The following is a 24546-nucleotide window of genomic DNA, read 5'->3' as shown; positions in this document are numbered from 1 at the left end:
CAGAACATGAGCGGGGGAGGGGAGGAGAGAGAGGGAAACAGAATCCAAAGCAGGCTCCATGCTCTGAGCTGTCAGCACAGAGCCTGGTTTTTCCTTTTGTTTGTTTGTTTTTTTTTTAAAGTTTTTATTTATTTTGAGGGAGAGTGAGTGAGCATGAGTGGGGGAGAGTGAAGGGGACAGAGAGAATTCTAAGTAGGCTCCAGACTGTCAGCACAAACCCCGAGATCAAGACCTGCGCTGAAACCAAGAATCCAAGAGCTGGATGCTCAACCAACTGAACCACCCAGGCGCCCCAATCTATTTTTCCTTTTAATGAACTACTTTTCTTCTCTCCAGTTTCCTTTGTTACAGGTTATGGTAAATTACAGCATTATAAAACATATGGTTGCCGGTATATTTGCTAAACACTTTTCTTCACATAAAACACATTTCAAAACAGGGGCGCCTGGGTGGTTCAGTTGGTTGAGCATCCGACTTCGGCTCAGGTCACGATCTTGCGGTTTATAAGTTGTGAGTTCAGGCCCCACGTAAGGCTCTGTGCTGACAGCTCAGAGCCTGGAGCCTGCTTCGGATTCTGTGTCTCCTTCTCTCTCTGCCCTTCCCCCACTTGTGCTCTGTCTCTGCCTATCAAAAATAAATAAATGTAAAAAAAAAATTAAAAAAAAAAAAACACATTTCAAAACAGCGCTTACTAGAATTCCCCATTAATGTTCTCTTCTTTCAAAAAAGGCAATTTTTAAAAATTTTGTAAGATGAAATTATTTTTCCACTCTAAGAACAGCAAATGTTGAATTTCTTTTTTTTTTTTTTAATAAAATGTTTATTTTTGAGAGAGGGGGTTGGGGAGGGGCAGAGAGAGACAGATACATAGAATCCAAAGCAGGTTCCAGGCTCTGAGCTGTCAGCACAGAGCCCAATGCGGGGCTCAAACTCACAAGCTGTGAGATCATGATGACCTGAGCCGATGTCTGATGCTTCACCAACTGAGCCACCCAGGTGCCCTTGAATCTATTCTTAAGTAGATAGCTCAGAGCCTGGAACCTGCTTTGGATTCTGTGTCTCCCTCTCCCTCTGCCCCTCCCCTGCTTGCGCTCTGTTGGGCTCTCTCTCAAAAATAAATAAAAGCATTAAAAAATTAAAAAAAAACCCCAACTATATGTTATACATATTCACTAAGAAGGCTTTAATATAATGTTTACATAGTAGAATCAGAGAGGTCCCAAATAAAGTCCCACCTTCAGAGCTAGGCATTAAAGGCTGTATGCTGACTAGGTCTAAGTTAACTTTCCATTACTGTTTTTCATGAAACTCTATGTTCACTTAAAAAAAAAAAAAAATCTCTATCATCCCAGAATGCAATGCACTTGGCTTCCTCCATACTACTGTTAACTCAGCTTAGGCATTACTTTTTTCTTTGCTAACCATCCCCCAATCTGATCCCCTTTTTAATATGTTTTCAAAGCATACCTTCTTCCCATATATATATATATGTGTGTGTGTGTCTATATATATATATATATAATATAGTGTTACAATAATCTATTTTCATGTCTGTTTTCCCTCTAAGACTACAAGCATCTTCAGTGCTGGGACTTATACTTAGCTATTTTAATGGATGAGTTTAACACCAAATTAGATATAGAAAAATAGCAGATTACTCATGAAAAATAAGGAAGTTTAAAAATGAGGTGGGGGGAATACAAAATGAAAGATTAAAAGACACAGAGGGCAAAAAAAAAATCTAAATCTGTGTTTCAGAAGCAAAAAAGAAAAATGATTCAAAGACATTATGTGAACAGATAATGACAAATTTTTCAGAACTTATAAAAATATCAATCCATAAATTCAAGCTATTCAATCAACTTCAGACAGAAATATACAGAGGAAAAGAGTCCACACATGGACACATCATGGTAAAACTTCAAAAAATCAAAGACAAAGAGAAAATCTTAAGAGCAGCCAAGGAAAGGGTACTTTTAAGGAGATACTGTAGATTAACAACAGACTTTTCAAAAATAGTAATGAAAGCTAGAAGAAGACAGAATGACAGTTTCCTTACATGATACAATTATCAAGCTTATATTGCAAACTCAGTGAAAATACCTTTTAAGAATAAAGAAAAAATTAAAGACTACCAAGATGGAAAGAATGTCACAACTATAAACTCTTAAAAAGAAAACTCTAAAAGTGATTAGAAATAGGTATATCAAAAGAAAAATAAGGAATGAAGAGCACAGAAAATGGTTTACTGCGAGAAACCTTAAATGACCACTATATATCAATCAATAATAAAGTAATGTAAAGGTTTCAAGAAGCTAGAATAAAAAACTAGGCATTCTAAGGCCTTTGAATTCTATGGAGATGGGAAAGAACAGTGATTAACACTACAGTCTCTGATAAGAATGCATTTTGTACTGTTTAAATTAACTAAAATTTCCAAAATAATTGACTCATGTTTCAAAATACTATAAAAATGGCAAGAAAGAAGAAACACTGAAAGCACAAAATATAAACCCAAATATATCAGTAATTATTTAAATCTAATGGACCAAATGATCTAGGTAAAAGACAAAGACTTTAGACTGATTAAAAGATTTGTCTAGGTAAAAATGAGTAAAATTAAACTCAACTATATGTATTATTTACAAGAGACATATCTAAAACATAGTAATACAGAAAAGTTGAAAGTAAAAGACTAGAAAAAAATATTCAATCAATAATCCCAACCCCCAAACTATATTTACAACAGACAAAAGATACTTTTCAGGCACAAAAATAATTGGAGATAAGAAAGTCATTTCACAATGATAAAAGGTTCAATTCATCATAAAGACCAATCAATCCTAATTAGTGGGTGCCCAATAACATGGACACAAAAGAAAGTAAAATTGACAGAATTCAAAAGAAAACAGCAATTTCACATTCCATTAAATATTAACAGTGTTTTTAGTAATTAATAGAATAAGCAGACACAAATCCAGTAAGGATGCAGATTTTAACACTACAACTAAATGCTTAACCTATAAACATACTAAGGATAACACGCAACAACTGGAGAATGTGCATTATTTTTTTGGCACACACAGAACATAAAACAGGTATCAACACAAGGCACTACAGTAAAATTTAAAAAAAAAATCAATAAATAAAGGATAACTGGGAAGTCCTCATGTTTAATAAGAAACAACACTTTAAAAAATTATTTATTTACTTTTGAGAGAGACCACATGCAAGCAGGAGAGGGGCAGAGAGAAAAGGGGAAAGAGAATCCCAAGGAGGCTCCACGTAGAGCCTGGTGTGGTGCTAGATCTCCCAAACCCGGAAATCATGACCTGAGCTAAAGTCAAGAGTCGGATGCTTAACTGCCTGAGCCACCCAGGCACCCCTCACATTTTTTTTTAAGAGAGTGTGTGTGCAGCCAGGTACCCCAAGAAATTCACTTTTAACCAGTTCATGAGACCACAAAGACATAATGAAAATGAGAAAATATTTCAGGGGTGTCTGGATGGTGCAGTTGGTTAAGTATCCAACTCTTGATTTTGGCTCAGTTCATTACCTCATGGTCGTGGGATCAAGTCCCATGTGGGGTTCCACGCTGAGCATGAAGCCTGCTTGAGATTCTCTCTCTCCCTTTCCCTCTGCCTCTGCCCCTCCCCTACTTGTAGGTGCAGTCTCTTTCTCAAGAAAAAAAAAAGAAAGAAAAAGAAAAAATATTTCAAACTCATTAAAAACTTTAGGTGATATCGGTCGGCATCATGGTGTCACAGATGTTCCTCCTTTTTGTCTTTCTTTTTTAACAATAAATTACATATCCATCTATGTGTAATTTGTGGTATCTAGCATCATAGGCCAAAGGACCTGGGAGCCATCTTATCCACATTAGCATCCAGTAATAGGCAGACAAATCTTGGTAACCCAAAGAGAATCAAAGACTTAAACATAAGACCTGATACCATAAAACTCTTAGAAGAAAATGTAGGAAAGAGCCCTCAACAATAGCCATGACAATAGTTTTTTGGATATAACACCAAAAGCACAAGCAACAAAAGCAAAAATAACTTCAATCCACATCAAACTAAAAAGTTTCTGCACAGCAAAAAACAACAAAATGAAAAGCAACATACAGAATGGGAGAAAATGTTTGCAAATTATCTAATAAAGGGTTAATATCCAAAATACATAAAGAACCCACACAATGCAATAGGAAAAAGGAGAAAAATCTGATTAAAAAGTGGGTAGAGGAACTAAATATTTTTTTTTCCCCCCGGAAGAAAGCATTCGATCATCAAGAAGACAAGAGGTAATGAGTGTCCTCAAGGCTATGGAGATACAGGAACCCTTGTACACTGGTGGTGGGAATGTAAATTGGTACAGACATTATGAAAAAGTATGAAGGTTCCACAAAAAATTAAAAATAGAACTACCATATGATTCAGTAATCCCACTCCTGGGTATATATTTAAAGGAAATTATACTCACAATAGCCAAGATATGGGAAAAAAAAAAAAAACAAAAAAACCCTAAGGATCCATCAATAGTAGTATGGATAAAGAAGACACAGGGTGTGTGTGTTTGTATTTATACGCACACACAATGGAATATGTATTATTCAGCTAGTTATGACAACATGGATGGACCTTGAGGACATAATGCTGAATGGGGTAAGACAGATAATATGTATGTTATCCCTTCTATATGGAATCTAAAGAAGCCAAGATGTGACAAAACAGAAAGTAGAATGGTGGTTACAAGATGCTGGAGGGTATGAAAATTGAGGACATGTCTTTAAGGGTACAAACGTGGAACTGGTAAATAGGTCCTGGAGATCTAATGCACAGCAGAGACTAGATTTTAATTGTTCCCACCACATAAAAGATGATAATGATGTGACTTGATAAAGGTGTCAGCTAATGCTAGGGTGATAATAATATTACAATATATAATGTATCAAACCAACATGCTGTATCCCTTAAACTTATAAAATGTTACATGTAAATTATATATCAATGAAAATAAATTTAAAAATTTACATATGGAAACTTCTATGATGCAACTAAGCAATACTGAGAGGATTATTCATAAGCCCTGAACACATATATTAGAAAAGAGAATAAATTTAAGATGCTAAGCATCTGTCGAGTTGTTTTGTTTTGTTTTTTTCAGTTTATTTATTTTGAGAGAGAGAGAGAGCAAACAGGGTAGGGGCAGAGAGAGAAGGGGAGAGAGATCCCTGTGTAGCGTCAGCACAGAGCCTGAAGTGGGGCTCGAACTCATCACGAACCATGAGATCATGACCTGAGCCAAAATCAAGAGTCAGAGGCTTAACCAACTGAGCCACCCAGGCACCCCTCAAGTTAGTTAAAAAAAAAAAAAAAATCCATGTAATTCCAAAGAGAACAGGAGAAAGGAAGTATTAAGGTCAGAGCAGAGATTAACAAAATAAAATACACAAAAGAAAGGATCAGTAAAGTGTGTGTGTGTGTGCGCGTGTGTGTGTGCGCGTGTGTGTGTGCACGTGTGTGTGCGTGCGCGTGCGTGAGAGGGGGGAGGAGTGAAGGGGGCATAATGATAATATGGGAAATCTCAGAAAAGTGATCAAAGAAGAAAAATGGAGAACATACCAATATTATCAATGAATGAGGGAATGTTACTATAGATAAATGTGGACTTTAAATGAATAACAGATGTTATAAATTTTGTCAATAAATTTGAAAATTAAATGGACATCTTAAGAAACTAATGTCACCAAAATTAAGTTAAAAAAGGATAACAATTACCTATAAAATTCAAAGTGCTATGAGACACCTTAAACTAAAACGTTAGAAAATATTTGCAATCTGTAAGTACCTGACGCTATAGATTGACTAACTTCATACTCCATCTTCAATCTCCTCTCTTGCTTAAAATAAGAGGCAAGGGGGAAAATAAAACAAAATTTCTCAGTCTCACTTGCAGTTGGGGGTTAGGAAGAAGGCAGTGCATGTTGCATGTGACCCAATCCTACTGCAGATACAAGTATGACATCTGTAGGTTTATTTTTCTGAGAATGGTTTTGCTTTTCTGATAAAAAGAGACTTGCTAAGCTTTCATCATCCTGGTGGAATAAAACTTGGATTTTAATAAGAGCTCAAGAAAAGGCTGTGAGGTAATCCTACAAAGTGGGCAATCAGATCAGAAGAAACCTAAAAACAGAAAGCTCAAAAAGTGCCATCCATAATGGCTGAATTATTTGTTGACTTGTCTTTGGCTTGGGATGACTGTGGGGAAGGAGAATGGATATTCTTTAAAAATTCCTACTGCTCTCAGGGCGCTTGTGTGGCTCAGTCGGTTAAGCATCTGACTTCGGCTCAGGTCATGATCTCACAGCTCATGAGTTCAAGCCTTGTGTCTGTGCTGACAGCTTGGAGCCTGGAGCCTGCTTTAGACTGTGTCCCTCTCTCGCTCTGCCCTTTCCCTGCTCATGCTCTCTCTCAAGAATAAATAAACATTAAAAAAAAAAATTCCTACTGCTCTCACATAGGCCTGATGCAGGAAATCATATCATCTATGTGGCCACCAAAAAGTTAGTTTAAATTTATTTTAATTGGCCTCAGGTTGATAATGCTTCTAGGCATCTTACTAAAAATATGCAAATCTTCTTTTAAAAAAATGCATTTTAAATCCAGACTTAAAAGAATTCCCACAGATAAAGTTCCAGTGAAAATGTGCACACAATTAGAAATCACAAAGCTCAGGTAGAAAAAAATTCACCACTAGTGAGAACACTACACTGTAATGTGGCAAAAATTTCACTTATTATCATTATTTTCTACCACATGTGAAAAAGTGTACCTAATAGGTAAAACTAAATACAAAGGATATCAAAAGAATGACGAGGACAAGAGACTGTAAAATATTAACAAAACAGAACTTCTAGTATTAAAAATTATATAACAGAAATTAGAAATACAATATATGTGAAAAAGAGCAAGCTGGTCACAGGTAAAAAGAATATTGGAGAAATGGAGAGGATTTGAAGAAACTGTCAATGCATCTAATTGGAGTTCTAAAATGAAAGAGTTGAGAGTATATAGGAGATGCAATATTCAAATAAAAAACAAGGGCTAAGAATTTCCCATAATTGATGAAATATATAATCTCAGATTCAGGAAACCTAATAAATCCTAAGCAAATCAAATAAAAGGAAATCTACACCATTTTATTAAAAAAGCAGAACACTGCAGACAAATATTATCTTAAGAAAAGCTAGGGAAGTATCTTTTTAGAGTGTATACCTTCAGGACGAAAAAGAAACAAAATAATTCTAGAAGGAAGGTCTAAAAAGCATGAGGAAATGGTGGACAAAGAAAATGATAAACATATGGGTAATTATAAACCAACAATGACTATATGAAACAATAATTAGATCTAATTTGTGGAACTGAAGATAAAATGATAGAACTAGAATACGGACAACAATGGCATATAAGTTAAGTGTAGTTAAGTAGACTGGATTTAAAGTATTCTAAGTTTGTTGTGTGGTATGAAAAGAAGGTATCCCATTCACAGTCCAGCTGACAAACAGAAACCACACTAGATATTTTGAACAAAGGGAATTTAATACAGGGAACTGGTTACATCATAAATATCTAGATATTATGCCAAGGAGGAGGGACAAAACAGTGATAAAATTAAAGAGTTTAGTCAGGTGTACTGCTTTGGAAGTCACCAGAAAATATGATGTAGTTAAAATGTCCCCAGGGAGGAGATTTTCCAGAGCCAGAATGAGGAGTAAAAACAATTTGTTAGTAATTTCACCAACAACATTTAGAGCAAAAGATACGCTGTTTTTGGAGCTTTTAGTATTTTCTCCAAAACCACAACTGAGCAGTTGGCTTCCAAGATGAATTAGAGTTCTAGAACATAGGAACAATCCATATCCTTAGAAGGCTCCTGATTACTTAAGGTCCAGCCTTAAACTGGCTCCTTCGTTTGGAGGTATATAGTAACACAGCTGACCCTGAGTCTTCCCAACCCCAAGAAAGCTTCCTCAGACTTTATCTACATCCAACAAGAGGTTTCATGTTCAGAATTAGAAGAGCGTAGGTGCTCATAACTGACCTTTCGTCAAGCTATTAAAATGTCTTATTCACAAAACACCCTAGAAAGGGCATATACAGTCTATCCTCCAGGTTTTACAAATGAGAAAAACAATACTTAGAGGGGATGCAAGTGGTGTACAACCATACAACTATATAATGTTCCAACTTGGATGAGATCTCAGATCATATAACCTTTGATCTTTATTTTATACACAGCTGGTGCCCAGTGATCAATATTCATTAACTGGTACTTATACAGCCAGGATGGCTGATTATGGAATAAGTCTATTTACTTATTGCATTAAAAAAGATAGCACGAGGGAATACTGTTGAAACAAACCTAGCCAAATCTAAATTAATAAAAGTAGTAGTATGCTGAAGCACTCTATCTCCCTCACAAACTTCAATCTCAAGTCTTAGCTACTGTTCACTCACCATCATTCTGGTATTTACCTGGTATTTATAAACAGATATTTTAAGAATAAACTGCTCCAGAATCTTCCCATGTGTTACAGTTATATTAAATGTTTGTATTCCCCCCCAAAGCCAGCTTTTTTATTTAAACAAAATGGCTCACCTTATATAGCCATCTCAACATGCTCAGACTATAGGAATACTCATGTATTATTAATGGATGCTTATTTTTTTGTGTACTCAGGATGGCCTCTGTCATATGTCATCAATTAAAGTAATGTCACTGAGAACTTTTTTCTTTTTTTTTTTTGAAGTTTCCTTTCTTTTTTTTTTTTTTTTTTTAAGTTTATTTTATTTTGAGAGAGGGAGTGGAGGGGCAGAGAGAGAAGGAGTGAGAATCCTAAGCAGGTTCCATGCTGTCAGCCCAGAGCCTGACATGGGGCTTGAACTCACAAATGTGAGATCACGACCTAAGCCGACATCAAGAGTCAGATGCTTTTAACCAACTGACTCAGGCACCCTGCTGAGAAATTCTGTAACTAGTACAAACTGTGGTTTAGCTTTCTTAATATTTTATAAAAATAGCATGGATAAGATTGTGGGCTGTAACATTTTTTTGTTTAAGCTGAAATAAACAACGTAGGCATGAAAAATTTCAGAACTGCTTGTACCTGTTATATTACATCTTAATGTCTGAAAACTGTCCTTGTATTGCCTGGTAGAGAAGACTTCTTCATTCTGTGCATAACTCTGTACCTAGGGCATGCACAGTTCTTTCATAAATTCTCCTTAAGATAATGCTACCTTATTTTTCTTCTTTCCTACCTCTGACAACAATAATGTGTGCCATCAACCACTATACATCTGTTGGACTGGTTAAAAAATACATTAACAATACCAAGAGCCAGAGAGGATGTGGAACAACCAGAGCTCTCATATATTCCTGATGAGAATGAAAAATGGTATAACCACTCTGGAAAAGATTTTGGCAGTTTCTTATAATGTTAAACATACTCTAACCCATGATGTAGCAATCACACTCTTCAGTATTTACTAAAGTGAATAACATGTTCACACAAAAATCTATTAACAGGTAGATACAGCAGCCTTACTGATAATTAACAAAAACTGGAAAACTACCCTAATGTTCTTGGTTAATGGATAAACAAATTGTGGTATATCTATACAATGGACTTACTACTCAGCAATAAAAAAGAATGAATTATTGATAAATGCAAGAACCTGGATGAATCTCAAAATGCAATATGCTGAGTGAAAGAAGTCAGTGGCAAAAGATTATACACTTTACGACTCCATTGGTAGGACATTCTTGAAAAGCAAACTATATGGAGGAGGGGAAGGAAAAAAACAAAAAAAAGAGGTCAGAGTGGGAGAGAGCCAAAGCATAAGAGACCCTTAAAAACTGAGAACAAACTGAGGGCTGATGGGGGGTGGGAGGGAGGGGAGGGTGGGTGATGGGTATTGAGGAGGGCACCTTTTGGGATGAGCACTGGGTGTTGTATGGAAACCAATTTGACAATAAATTTCAATAAATAAATAAATAAATAAATGAATGAATGAATGAATGAAAAGCAAACTATAGTGATAGAGAACAGACCAGTGGTTGCCAAGGAATATGGAATGAGGAGAGGGTGTGACTCCAAAGAAACAGCACTGTTCCTTTTTCTGATTATGGTGGTTAGATAAACCTAGTGTATATTAAAATTTATGAAATGGTATACCAAAAAAGAATCAATGTTACTGTGTATTAGTTTTTTTTAAGTGTATCATTAAAGAATTCAAAGGTTAGGAATCTATGAGTCATGTAATCTCATGATTTTAAAGATGAGGAAAGAAATCCAGGGGTGTTATAAGTGACTTGCTAACTACTCAATGGCAACCCTTTCCTTAAGAATCCAAAATTTAATACAAAGTATGTTTATCTCAAAATGAGAAATTCAGTGAGAAATAAAAAATATGTAGAATCACATAACAAATCAGGCTACATATTTCACACTTATATTTAATACATATAAAAGTCAATTACAATTTCTATGCCATACTTAGGTAGACAGGTCAAGAATTAAAAAAAAATTTTACTTCTATTCAAGAAACACTTCATAAACTTCACTTGGAAAGAAAACTCCTTTAATATAGTTATTATCTCCAGAATTTAGAGGAATTTCTGAAGTTAACTCTAAAAAAACTCCAACATTATTGGTTCTATACCAAATCAGTATTTCCCTTCTGGATCTTCTAGATATTAAAGAAAATATCCATTACTTTAATAGGTAAAAATCAGTCTAAGTTTGGTGAAGTATGAGAAGATGGAAATGGGAAGAGGTATAAGAAAAGGAAATAAGATGAAAACGGGCTTATACTATACAAATTACCAGCTATACTTCACAAAATATGAAATACATTCTTATCATCTTCTTTAGGGATAATACACAAAAGTGAAATATTCAAGATACTGGTTCTTTCCCAAATATTTCCTTTTGGAGTCTCAGGTGCCAACTAAGACTTAAATTACCACTCCACTTGACAGAGATCCAATAATCTTTTTCTTAAGGTACATTCAACCTCATCTAATAGTATCTTTATAACTTCTATGTGGGCTAGTTCCAATGAGACTATCTTAAAGTATACAAAAGGTAAACAGTTATGGGCTTGAAGAAAACATCAAAAAAATTAATTTCTTGCTACTCTTAAGAATAAATGAACACTCAATATATCTTACCAATAACAGTCCCAAATGATCAGATCTTGATATTATAATATGCAATATTTCAGAGAGTTTTATAGTTAAGTCTTGAAGTTCATCTGATAAAACTCGTTATTTTACAAATAAAAAGCTAAAGATTAAGAGTTAATTATTTCAGAAGTAAAGTGAGAGCGGGCCTAACTAGGTACATAGTAATTATTCATATAATGCAGACTTAAATTATGTCCCTTTTCTTTAAGCATTAGGCTTGCATACCTCTAAGATGAGACTTATTAATATTAATAAACACTTGTTATTAATCCACATACTTTACAGGACTGAAAGCAAAGAACTACGTTCTTGAATCTTCCTGTCAGACCTAATTAAAGTAAATGATTTTGTTTACCTTAATATGCAATTTAAAACACAGAAAATTTTATGGCAATCTGACCTAAATTTAATTTTGAACTACTTTTAATCCTGTCCTTTTTACTGTTTTTTACTGCTATTAAATAAGTGATGATGGAAAAAGAAAAAAAAAAAAACTTATTACCAAATTGTATGAATATGCCATTTGCAAAGAGAACAATTTTTTTTAATAAACTCAAAGTCAGGGAAGGTTTCACAGCGATAACCAAATTGGCTTCTGAGAAAGGAAAAGAATTTGACAGTAGGACCTAAAGCTCATTTCTTTATATGAAACTCTAAGAAAGACAAACCTAAAGTTACAGACGATAGAATAGTGGCTGCTTAAAGCCAGGGATGCAGACTAGAGATTGAGAATTAATGTATACAAGACAACCAATGAAGTGATGGAAAGCTTCAGGATCCACTGGTTGCAGTGACAGTTACCTAGGTACATACATCTGTTAAAACTCATCAAATCATATACTTAAACTATGCATTTTATCATATGTAGTTTATATTTCAGTAGAGTTAGTTTTTTAAGAGGGACTGGGAAAACAAAATAGGCTATTCTTCATGTGGCAAAAACTCTTCAATATTCCAATTACAAGGTAGTTATCAGTACTGTGTGAGGAAAAAATGTTTTCTCTAAATAAACAGAGTTTAAAGCGCCAGGGCTGTTTCTTATTTTAGACCTCTCCTAAAGCAGTCTAATGGGCAAAAAATACAGAGCTCGGCAGAGTTCCAACAGAACAAGCTATTTCTAAGTTTATATGATATTGCTAAGAAAAGTATTTTCGTAATATAAATTTCCATTTATATACAATTATTGAATGTGTGGGTAAGAGAATAATACTAGATGAGGGGTTGAAGAGTTCTTAGCTAACTTTGTTATTCTGGGGAAATTAATTCACATCATTGGTATGACTTCAATTCTAAAATAAGAAGACTGGTTTCTCTATGATTTCTGTTATTTTTAAGATTCAACTATTCTTACAAGGTTGAAATCTCTACATAGAGAGTCTCCAATGAAATTCCTAAAGTCCTAGATGTTGAAACTTATACATTAAAGTAAGTTTTATCAAGTACACTGAATATCTGAAGTATTTTATGCAACTTTTTAGATTGGTAATTTGAGGTTCTTAGTCAAATTCATGTACTAGTCAAATTCAATTTTGCTTATATCTGTTATTTCTTATTAACTAATCTCAGAGATTCTAAATTCTAAATTCTATGAATTTAGATTATAAATTCTAAATTCTCAGAGTATTATAAATTCTAAAATTTCTATGCAGTTGGATACATTACTGTAGATATACCACTCCTTTTCTCTGCCAATGAATACATTGAAGGTTACAGAGATTACAAACCTTGCTCAAAATACAATCTCTGCAAAGACAAACTATTGACAAATGTGTCTTATGTATAAAGCTTTAGGAAGAATGTATATATTGATAAATATTGATACAAATATAGAAATTTTTTTCAGGAAGGATATACAACAAAAAGTAATGCTACTTTTAGGGAAAGAGCTTAGGGTAGAGAGAGCTAGTTTTCTGTTTTTACTTTCTGTACCATTGAAAAATTTCCAACATGAACATTTGTTAATTCTACTGTTTAAAAATCTTAGGTTGAACTCACAGGTTAGATTTTCCTTTTATTTTCTATATTTAAGGAAAAAAAAGTAATGTTTGGCTTTTAAAATTTTCCTCTTCCTTTTCAAATGATATGCCTGTTGGCTTAGTTGTTAATTCAGTTGCTTCGAGCACAAAGAACAAAGGTCATAGGTTTGATTAATTACGTTTGCAAAGAATAAAAATATCCCTCGGTCACAGAATACATTTTTAACTTTAAAAGTCATCTGGCAAACTCGTGTTGCTGATCACAAGGATGAATCAGGTAAGAGCATGTGGTTGACTCAGTACAAAACATTAATCTTGGAAAAATAACTCTAAGTGATGTCTTACTGACAGAGGGTAAGAGAGTAGACAGCAAAGTTACTCATCTCTAAGTAAACGTTTCAATTTTCATATCCATCAAGCCACTGTACTTCTGAACAGAATATAAACAAGACTTTAACTATCAGAGAAAATACGGTACTGTATTTTCAGGAAGCCCTGTACTTCCAGAAAAACTAAAAACTATAGCTTCACAAAGCTTACTAATTTCAAAGATGATATACTTATTAATGTACTATAAAAACATCAAATAAAATACATATATACCTGTAACATCTTCTGGATCTGATACAACAATATGTGCATTTAGTTCCTGTAGCTTGTGATGCAGTTCTTCTAATTTTTTATTTGATTTTTTCAAAATGTTGTCCACATAAGCCAAACTTTTTTTATCTGTTGTGACTTTCCTCAGATTTTCAGCTCCTTCTTTGATTTTCAGTTCTTTCCTTATTTCTCTCTTGATTCGATCCTTGATGTCATCCAATTTCTGTTGCACCATTGTATCTGAAAAGTCTAATTTTTGAACAGCACTCACATTCTCAGAAAATGGAAGACTCCGGGAATCTCCCTACAGGAAAAAAAAACGAAACATACAAATGTGATAGTTTAGGAAAGTTAGCTGCTCAGTAAAATGTGAAGCATAAGAACAAAACTGTGTATTCAGTGATTCTTTATTAAATACATTATACCTAATTACATTTAATTCTTTTCTTAGTAAGCAAGAGACTAGTTACCTTTATTATTGCCATATAAGAGCCTAAGTTAAAAAACTCCGCCCACTCACTAAATAGCATTACCTGACAAATTTATATTAAAATAAACACATCTACACACAAAGGCATCTTAGGGTTGTATAAAGACAGTGGATTTCTGATATCCTATGAACCCAAATTAGACCCTAACACCTACGCTATGAACCTTGAGCAAGCTACTTTTTTTAAACCTTTATTTATTTATTTTTTATTTTTTCTAATGTTCATTTTGAGAGAGAGAGAGAGAGAGAGAGAGAGAGAGACAGACTGATTGAGCAAGCAGGGAAGAGGCAGAGAGAGAGAGAGGGAGACAGAGAATCCCAAGCAGGTTGCACGCTGTCAGGGCGAAGCCTGATCTCATGAACTGCAAGATCATGACCTGAGCAGAAATCAAGAGATGGACCGTTAATCGACTGAGCCACCCAGGCACCCCTTGAGCAAGTTATTTAACCTTTCAAATAAATATTCAGTTTAATCATCTGTAAAAATCTACATAATACTGCCACCTTTCAGAGTTATTGTGATAATACAAAATATTTTATGTGTAGCTTCAAGCACAATTCTTGGCCCATTGTACAGTCACTCAATAAGTAAAAATTATTATTAAATTCCAAAGGTAAGATATAATTTTATTTGATCTTCTATTTTAAAAAAAAAAAAAAAACTTAAAAAAAGTAATAGTGGGGGCACCAGAGTAGCTTAGCCGGTTAAGCCTCCAACTCTTGATTTCAGCTCACGTGATGATTTCAGTTGTGAGATTAAGCCCCACATAGGGCTCTCACAGAGGGGTTGGTGGTGGGGGGTGGGAGGGGGGAGTCTGCTTGAGATTCTCTCTCTCCTTTTCTCTCTGCCTCTCCCCTGCTGGTACGTGCACGCACATGTGCTCTAACACACACACACACACACACACACACACACACCCCAAACAAATATTGGCAAAAATAAAGTTATACCCTTATGATCACTTTTTGGATAATGAATTAAATGCAACAGGATTCAGATAGACTATATACAGAACTCTATATATTTCATGGCTATTTATCCCAATTGATAATGTGATTGACTACAAAAACATCATTACCAGAAAATATGTCTCAATTATGTCTTACTGATAGAAGCTAAGACAATACACAGTACCAGTTATTCATCTTAACGTAAAAATCAGGTTGGGTAAGTACATCTAATCTACAAACCAAAGTTATGCCCTAGCTATTTGTATATCATTTGCTATTTTAAATTCCATTACTCTAATACAACTGGTTTTTAAATTTTCAACTTCTGAAACATAAAACTTAGGGATAATGTTTACTTTGGGGAAGAGGTATTGAGTTTGTGGTTATAAAAGGTTATAAAAATGAGAAACATTTCACTATGCACCCTTATGTAGCTTTTGAACAGATGCAATTAATTAAAAAATTTTCCTTAATTTCTTTGAGAATTCATCATAACCATATAAATAAGTTCTATTTAAGTTCCTAGGTACAAATACTTTTTACATCTAATTCTTAACCTCTAAAAAACCAGGTTATCTTGCAGAATAATGAGTTAATATATGAGAAGATATGGGATCTTGGCTTTGGACCAAATTACCCTGTGCCAAAGGGCATACTATGCAAAGAATGTAGTTGATAAATCTGTTCTTAAGCTTTTTAGGTCCAAGAACCGCTTTGGAACTCTGACAAAAAACAGTAGGACAAAGAAAATTTCATGTTTGTATATATAATTTCCAGGTTCCATTGATCTGAGATTAAGAATTCCTACGGGGCGCCTGGGTGGCGCAGTCGGTTAAGCGTCCGACTTCAGCCAGGTCACGATCTCGCGGTCCGTGAGTTCGAGCCCCGCGTCAGGCTCTGGGCTGATGGCTCGGAGCCTGGAGCCTGTTTCCGATTCTGTGTCTCCCTCTCTCTCTGCCCCTCCCCCGTTCATGCTCTGTCTCTCTCTGTCCCAAAAATAAATAAAAAACGTTGAAAAAAAAATTAAAAAAAAAAAGAATTCCTAGGATAAGGGGCTCCTGGGTGGATCAGCTGGTTAAGTGTCCGACTCTTTCTTGGTTTCAGCTCAGGTCATGATCTTACTCACAGTTGTTGAGTTTGAGCCCTGCATCCGTCTCTGCATTGATGGCATGGAACCTGCTTGGGATTCTGTCTCCCTCTCTCTCTCTCCCTCCCCTGCTAGCTCTTTATCTTTCTCTCAAAATCAATAAATAAACTTAAAAAAAAAAAAAAAGAATTCCTAGGATAAGTGATCTATACCTGATTGGCCTTAAATTTCTGATCCTCAACTATGTGGATACAGAATGATCTTGTATCTGGGTCGAAAAAAATGTCTACATTTTTCACTACTTATAATGGAATGTAAGTCCTATTATCCATTTATTCAGTTTCCAAAGCTGTGAATCTACCTTTGGCTGGTTATCAAAAACAATAGCATATTACTACTGTTAAAAAATAAAATGCCAAATTTCTGCTGTCTAGATTCAGGTAAAGTGGATTGAGGCAAACAATGCTCAGATGAAAAAGTTTAAGCTAACTTCATTTCTGTAGATCTTTTTATTTCTATCCTCACAGACTTAGAAAATATGAACTGCTTTCACAAATTTGTGCTTTAATATTATGTACTAAGCTAGAGACTCCCTAAGTTTCTTGGCTCATGGTGACTTTAGTGCATCAGTAATTTTTACCATATGCCCCACAGGCCAAGAGAAATATGTAACAATTCTGTTTACCAAATACTAAGATCCTAATTACTTAATAAATAGTTAAATTATGATAACTTAGTAGCTGATTGAAATAACACAAGTTGAAAGAAAACGTTACTTTTTTTTTTCATTCTTTAATAACCACAGTTACGTATTAATGGACTGTGTCTGACGACTGGGTACCTTCACAATTTCTCAAACCTTGAATTCATATTGGACACTACCAGCCTCATTTCCTGTTCCTCCATAAAGGGAATGTAGATAAATCTAATATTGAAACCTGAATCCAGTTAGTTCACATGATACTCAACAAATGGTGTCACTGTGTTTCCCTGGAAATTTTAAAATACACTGCAACATCCTGAGAGTCTGCTGAGGCACCCCAGAGAGCCTTGTTGCACAGTTTGGGAACTGTGGTAGTAAAATATACAGGCTGTTAAAAAATACTGTTACATGAAAATGGCATTAATATTTGATGTGAATCCTTGAAGGCCTTTTGCCTACTTCAACTCATTTCTTTTCAATTTTCTCCCTAAATTCCAATTCTACCAAACTACAGAATTTACTGCTGGACACAAACTATCTTGGCTCAGCTACTAATGCATGCTGTACCTTTGGAATGTATCACCTTTCCTGCAGAAATCAACCATTTCTTCCTAGTCCTTTCTCTGCTAACTTTTACTTTCTATCAAAGTAGATCACAATTCTTCATGGAAAAGAATTTCCTGCCTATACCCTCTTAGAATTTAGATTAAATGCCTCTCCTCACCACCCCAAAGACTATGATCAATTTGAAGGCAGGCTTACACCTGGCAGAGTAGTTCTGTTTTCTTAATGATTTGTCCATTATTTAATATTTTTCTTATAGAAGTCAGGAAAATCTGTCACTGCTGAGGAACTCAGGCTTTCCTCCTTCTGATAAGGAGAACTACTTATATTCCAGGAAACTCAAAGGCAAAATTGATATTCAACCACAGCAACTACATTAGCTAAAATTCGATATAGACCATATGTGGTTAGCATGTTTGTTTCCTCTTCCTTTTTGCATAGGACTAAATTTTTAGTAACCATATTTCACTCCCATCTTTTGTTGTGACATGGCTTAAATATTTTTTGAAAAGGAGTGTAAGAGATGTCTACAATATAATCAATAATTTAAAATAACCAAAAGTCCTCTGACAGTAGATAAGAAAGGTTATAGTACTTTCTATTACTACTTTCCTAAAAATTTTAGTTGCAATACACTGTGAAATTTCCTGAAAAATAGAATTTTCTTGCATTTGGAACATGTGGGATATTTTATCTATTAAATTATGTCCCTATCCTAAAAAAAATAATAAAATAATTATATCATAAATGTCAGAATCAGTACTAGGCGATGAAATAATATTCCTGACACAAGTAAAATAAATTAGCCTCAGAAAATAAATATTTAACCAGTGAAAATCTTCAGTGATAATCTTTGTCTCAGTAGGTTGTTCTATAGGCAGCAATAACTGTCTCCACTATCTACATTATATTAATTTACGTTTACAAGCTTACCACTTTCATCCTCCATTCACAACTGTTTTCTACTCTGTAAAATTTCATGCTTACCGCAAAATTAAACAGTAGATATCTTTTTTCATCTTTTCAAAACACAGTTAGATGCAACCTCTAATCACAAACTCTCTTAAAAATTCATTAATATACTCAGAAAGTATGCAGATAAAAGATTTTTAAAAGGAAAAAAATGAACTAATCTTAAGAATAAAATTAAACTCGTAAAAGTACTCTTGATGCTCCACCAACCTATACATGAAAGAAACCTCATAATTCTCATATCTTTTATCACTGAAATCATAAGCTAGCCACTCCATGCTAGTCAAATTAATCTAACACTTTGCTGTTTATATTATTTTGCCTTTGTCTTTCTTTTTCATGCCCTATTTATCTTACTATCAATCTAAATTCACCATCACAAAATACTTGTTAAAAAAATATTTCATGTGTTTCATGGTTAATTCTACCTACTTTATATTTTATATCATCCATATCCTTAATGCAGTCATTCAAACAGATGAATCAAATCCAAACACGAGGAAACTATCAGTGAAATTAATACCCTCAGGATTTATAGAACAATCGAAATTATTTTTAGGTAAGCTGGTTTCAAGTGGCTACATAAAAGAAATAATAGAGACCTCATTGAGTAGGAAACGAAAAGTAAAAATTACATGGATTTCAAAGGAATCAAAATAAATTAAAATCTCAGTAGATACATAAATAGCAGATTGAACCAAGATAATGAGTTAGTATACTGGCAGACAGAAAACTTAGGAAATTTCTGATTCATCACACACAGATATGAGAAATTAAAAAAGCATGGAAGATAAAAATGATAAGATCCAAGATCCATCTAGTAAGAGCTCCAAAATGAGAATATGGAAAATGAGGAAGTACTGCATGAAGATAAATGAATGAAAAGTAAACAGAGAAAAGGCGTTTCATCAACAAATGAATGACAATTAGGGCAACAGACGTCTTTTCCTTAGTGACAACAAAAGCCCCCCCCCAGCCCATCAAACTTCTATAAGATTTTGAGCTTTTATCTTTTTTTTTAACGTTTATTTATTATTGAGAGACAGAGAGAGACAAATACCACCAGTATTGTATAGTCTACAGTATATTTGCTATTTAACTAGGTTATTTTGAGTCAGTAAAATTCTACTGTAAAGGGTAAGACTACACATTCCACTCTAGACCATACCATGTGTAAATCAAGTATTTCAAATACACAGATGTGTTAATATGTATTTAATAAATACAACTATTTTTACTTCATAAAATAAAATTTTGACCTGTAGACTAAAACATGAATTGGTATTTTCCTTTCTTTTCTAATGTTTATTTATTTTTGAGAAAGAGAGTGTGCATGTGCATGCGGGAGAGGTACAAAGAGACAATTTCTGCACTGACAGTGCAGAGACCAATGTGGGGCTCGAACTCAAAACAGAGATCATGACCTAAGCCAAAATCAAGAGTCACTCAACCTACTGAGCTGCCCGGGCACCCTGTTATTTTCAATTTACTACATTTTAACAAACTTCCAGTAAGGTTAAAGAAAACTTAAAATAGAACCAGATCAGATTCAAAGAACAAAATGGAAAAGTCTGTCACTTATGATCAAATACTTCATTTAGGGAGAGATAGGAAAGGATGTTTACTCCTCACTGGCCAAGTTCCCAGAGAAGTGAAAAAGCTGTTACTTTCCCTACACTATAGAAATATAAAACAGTCTGACCTGATAGATGCCAAGAAATGCTAGAGCACCCATAAAAAGTCACTGGGTACAACGGCTCATACAATGTTTTAGCTAGAAGGAACTTCAAAGATCAAGTAGCCTAATTTCCTTTTAGTTTTGAGGAAAGCAGGTTCAAAGCAGCTAAGCAATTTGCCTAAGGTCACAAAGAAAAGTCAGTAACCTGGCTGGGTTTACAATGCCAGTCTTGTGATTCCTAATTCGGTGCTCTTTTACTCCATACTGCCTTCTTAGAGATCTTAGGAGTATCCATTTCCTTACATTTGAACTACACCTTGATCTAATTTGCATTAATTAATGGATATTAGGTGCCTTAAATCAGGAATAGTGGCAGGCCATACTTCTCATCTCTAATTTCATCCTAATCCAATCTGTGTCTCAGGGGAGAATACTCTCAACTGGAAGCAAGAAACCAGTTCTAACACCAGCTCTCTGTCACTAGCTATATGCAACCCCAAGCAGGTTATCCCATGTCGCTGTTCCTGTTTGCTCATCTGCAAAATGATGTTTGACTTTCCTATCTTCCAGTTTTTAAAAAAACTACATTTATTCAAAACGTTCACTGAATGCTAGGCAATGGAAAATAGCACAGTCTACTTTTCTTCCAGATATTCAATTTATTAAGGTAGACAGACATGAAAAACATACTCTGAAGAAGCAACATAGCTTTACACAAATGTAATAGGCCATAGGGGTTGTGTGTGTGTGTGTGTGTGTGTGTGCGCGCGCGCGTGCATGTGTTTAACAGAAAGCTCAGCTGGAATATAGTATGATGGCAAGAACTAAGCATTTGGAGTCAATCTGGTGATGTACAAATTCTGATACTGCAACCATGTTAAAGCTTCAATTTCCTCACATGAAAATGCAATTATTGCAACTACCTTGACTGTATCATTTCTAAGTCTCATAATAGATATGCCTAAGACTAAGAAGTATGCTTTCATAGTAACAGTGCAGTTCCTGGCACACAGCACTGAAGCAGATAGTACTAGATGCCTACATAATATCCATCCTCCCTTTATCCTTACTGAGAAAATTCCCACTCTGCTAAATGCAACAAAGTACACAGATAAAATTGTCACTTCATTAGACTTTCTAGCTGCTAGAAGTAGCTATATGACAATTTTTGTCAATGAGAAGCCAGCCCAGGATTTGGGTGAACCTCTCTCTCATTTTGCTTAGACTGCAGACCCAAAGCCTGAAGGTGCAGGAGCCATCTTCGTGTGACAATACGGGACAAATAGGACAAAACCCAACAAACTAAAGATGGCAAAGCAGAGAGAGGTCTTGGGACCCTGCCAGCTTTACTAAACTGCTACACAAGTCCTACCATGCCTACTTTGGATTTCTTGTTTTAGATATAATATAAATCCCTATCTGACCAAGGATCATTAGGGTCCTGTAAGCAATACAAAGACTTTGGCTTCTGGCTTAGGCAAATAAGTGATATGCTATGACCTCCTGCGTTAAGAGTAGATTTGAGGATTGGGAGAAGCAGGGAAAAGCAGGGAAGCTATATGCTCTATGAAGCTCTGGTAGACCACCGCAAAATGGTCTCAAATGAATCCTGCCTTCCTGCATTTACACTGTCTTGTAGTCCCCCTTTCAAAGTGATTCAACACTAGTCTTTTGACTTATTCTGACAGTGTGATGGAAGTGACATTTTGATGATGAGGAAGGGGACACAAGAGGTCTCATAACTTGTGTTTTCACTCTTGAAACCCCAAATACTATTTACAGAAGTCCAGACTACTCTGCTAGAGAGAGAGACAGGCCCTGGAAGATGAAAGTGACCATGTGGACAGACGCCATGTGGACGAGAACCAAAGCACTCCAGCTGTTCCAACCATTCCAGCTGAGACACCAGACATGTGACTGAGGCATTCCAGTCCAGGTTAGCCACCAGCTGAATACAGCTGCATAACTGAGCACAGGCAAGACCAGAAAAAAACACCTAGTATACCCAGAGAATCTTGAAAGTTTGTGACACTATAATAAATATGTAATTGAAGCTACTGTAGTAATGAAGGCAAGAAATAATGATTGCTTTAAGAAGTCTCTTCAATAACAATAATTATTAATTACTCATTGTGACTTCCAAGAGATAAAAAGTATAACAATCTAATGGGGATGATGGGGATGTCAATAACATTGTCATTATGTTAAAAATTGTTTTTCCTTTTCTTTCCCACCTTACGCCCCCTGCTCCCCACCTCCACACTTTGAGAAGGAAGTAGATAGAGACAACAATCCTCTTCTTTCAAAAAAACAAAATCATCACCTTTCAAAACAGATTTGCTTAAAAAAATCCACCTTACTTCCTCACCATTCCTGTGATTAAACTAACCATAAACTGCATGTAGGTCAGAGTACCCAATCCTTAGATTCAGTGATTGATTTAGGATTAGTCATGGATTGAAGTAGTCCTATTCAGAGGTCCTTTTCAGGGATTAATAAGAAAGTCCTTCTCCAGAGAACACCAGTTGCAAAGACAATAAAAAAAGCTATTAAAGCTATTGACAAAGAGAAGTGCATTTTTTTTTACTGTAAATCATGCAACATTGTTTTTTATTATAATGCATGGGTTTTAAAAATTATTTCCTCAATCTCTCCACACACAGGCAAAAATAAGTATACCATTTAACATATCGGAACTTGCAAACATTGATCATTGCCCAGAGAAGGGAAAATTATCCCTAAAACATGCTTAACCAGGAGGCCAATTCATCATGATAGACAGGCTGTCTGTCCCCCATCTGAACCTTCATTTGCCACCATTCAGTAATCTTTCTTCAGGCCCAGATCAGCAGCACATTTCTTCCCAACAATCACTAAATGTCTGAGAAGACTTTCATCATCATCTGCTACAGAAATCTGGGATATAAGTTTCTTGGGTATCACCAGAAAATGTGTTGATGCTTCATGGGAAATGTCACGGAAAGCAAGACACTGATCATCCTCAAATATGACCAGTGTCATATTGGCTGGGATTTTGTCTGGGATTTCCTTGTGAATGATCTCAAAGAGCATCTTGCTACCAGGCCAGACGGCCTGAGCCTTGGTGATTTCATCAGCCATCTCCCAAAAAAGTTTTTCTTATCATAGCCAACAGAAAACAAAGCTAACCCAGAAAAAAGTAAAGATGAAAATTAAAGAGAAAAAAACCATGGAGGACACAGGCTGAGCATCTAAATCCAATCACGTTTAAACATACTCCCATACCCCTAAACTTTTTAGTCATAGTGCTAACCAATTCCTCTTTTGCTTGAATTTGGTTTGACTTACGATTTCTCTTATCACAAATCAGAGTCATAAATAATACATCTGGCTTCCTGCTTTGAAACATGAAGTTTAATCTAATTTAGTAATGACAACTGCAAATCCATGTCTATATATGTTTTCAATATCAAGATCAATATTCCTTATTAAGTATTTGTGTACACTACTACTTTAAAATAACCTCATTTTATACCATGAAACTGAACGTAATGGGTCAGATTTCTGCCTCTGTTCCAAAGGATGCTGTTAGTCATTTTTATTTTTGGTCTTATTTTGCATACTCTTCTTCCTTGAGCTTTTGGGAAATGTTTCTTATCTCACTCAAACCATGTGACTCTAGAGAAGGTGTTAATGTTTTTAATGTGATTCCATAATCCCTGGCCATGGCTGAATGACCTAAGGATGGACATCTGACTGAGCTAAACCATAGTGTTCCATATCCTGGCCAAACATGACTAATTCATTCATCTCACAAATATTTACTGAATACCTATTATGTATGCTAGATGCTGTGCTGCATACTGAATACACAGTGGTGGGACAAAAAAAGGATATCTATATTGTATTAGAACTACATAATGACCCCTCCAACTCTATTCCATAATCTATATGCCTCATTCTAGTCTCCTTCCCTTGTTCATCTGTAAATTCTCTTCCACTAAGAAATCTGGCTCCTACTACTGGCCATCCACTTTAATTATTCAATTCCAGCATACATTTACAGCAGGATCAGAACTGTCCACCCATATCCCTATGGAAACAACTTTATCAACTACAGTACAGTGCTTACATGTACTTCCTTTGGCTTTTAGTATTACAGATTCTTTCCATTTTCAAGGTTACCTAGGTTAACACCTTTCCCCACCACTCCTTTCAGTGAGGTTGTTTCATATGTATGTGTAATATACTTTGATTCTCTTGTAACAGCCTGCGTTCCTTTCTCAGATCTCTGAT

General features: G+C 35.1%; 1 protein-coding gene across 6 annotated transcripts in view; it reads right to left on the bottom strand.

Annotated features, from left to right (window-relative positions):
• The window catches only part of PKN2 (protein kinase N2), a 129236-nt gene that overhangs the window by 66729 nt on the left and 37961 nt on the right, over window positions 1-24546 (bottom strand). For 4 of the 6 annotated variants that reach the window (XM_042952655.1, XM_042952659.1, XM_042952657.1 and 1 more), the window contains exon 2: window positions 13830-14130. In XM_042952655.1, the coding sequence (XP_042808589.1) occupies window positions 13830-14130 (301 nt within the window). Of the gene's footprint in view, window positions 1-13829; window positions 14131-19025; window positions 19165-24546 lie in introns of those variants that run through there. The other 2 variants (XM_042952656.1, XM_042952660.1) reach the window with 2 other exon arrangements.

The sequence above is a fragment of the Panthera leo genome, chromosome C1 (genome assembly GCF_018350215.1).
Source record: "Panthera leo isolate Ple1 chromosome C1, P.leo_Ple1_pat1.1, whole genome shotgun sequence".
Classification (NCBI taxonomy): Eukaryota; Metazoa; Chordata; class Mammalia; order Carnivora; family Felidae; genus Panthera; species Panthera leo.
Note: the sequence above shows the minus strand (reverse complement) of the source record. Positions and strands in the feature narration are given on the sequence as shown.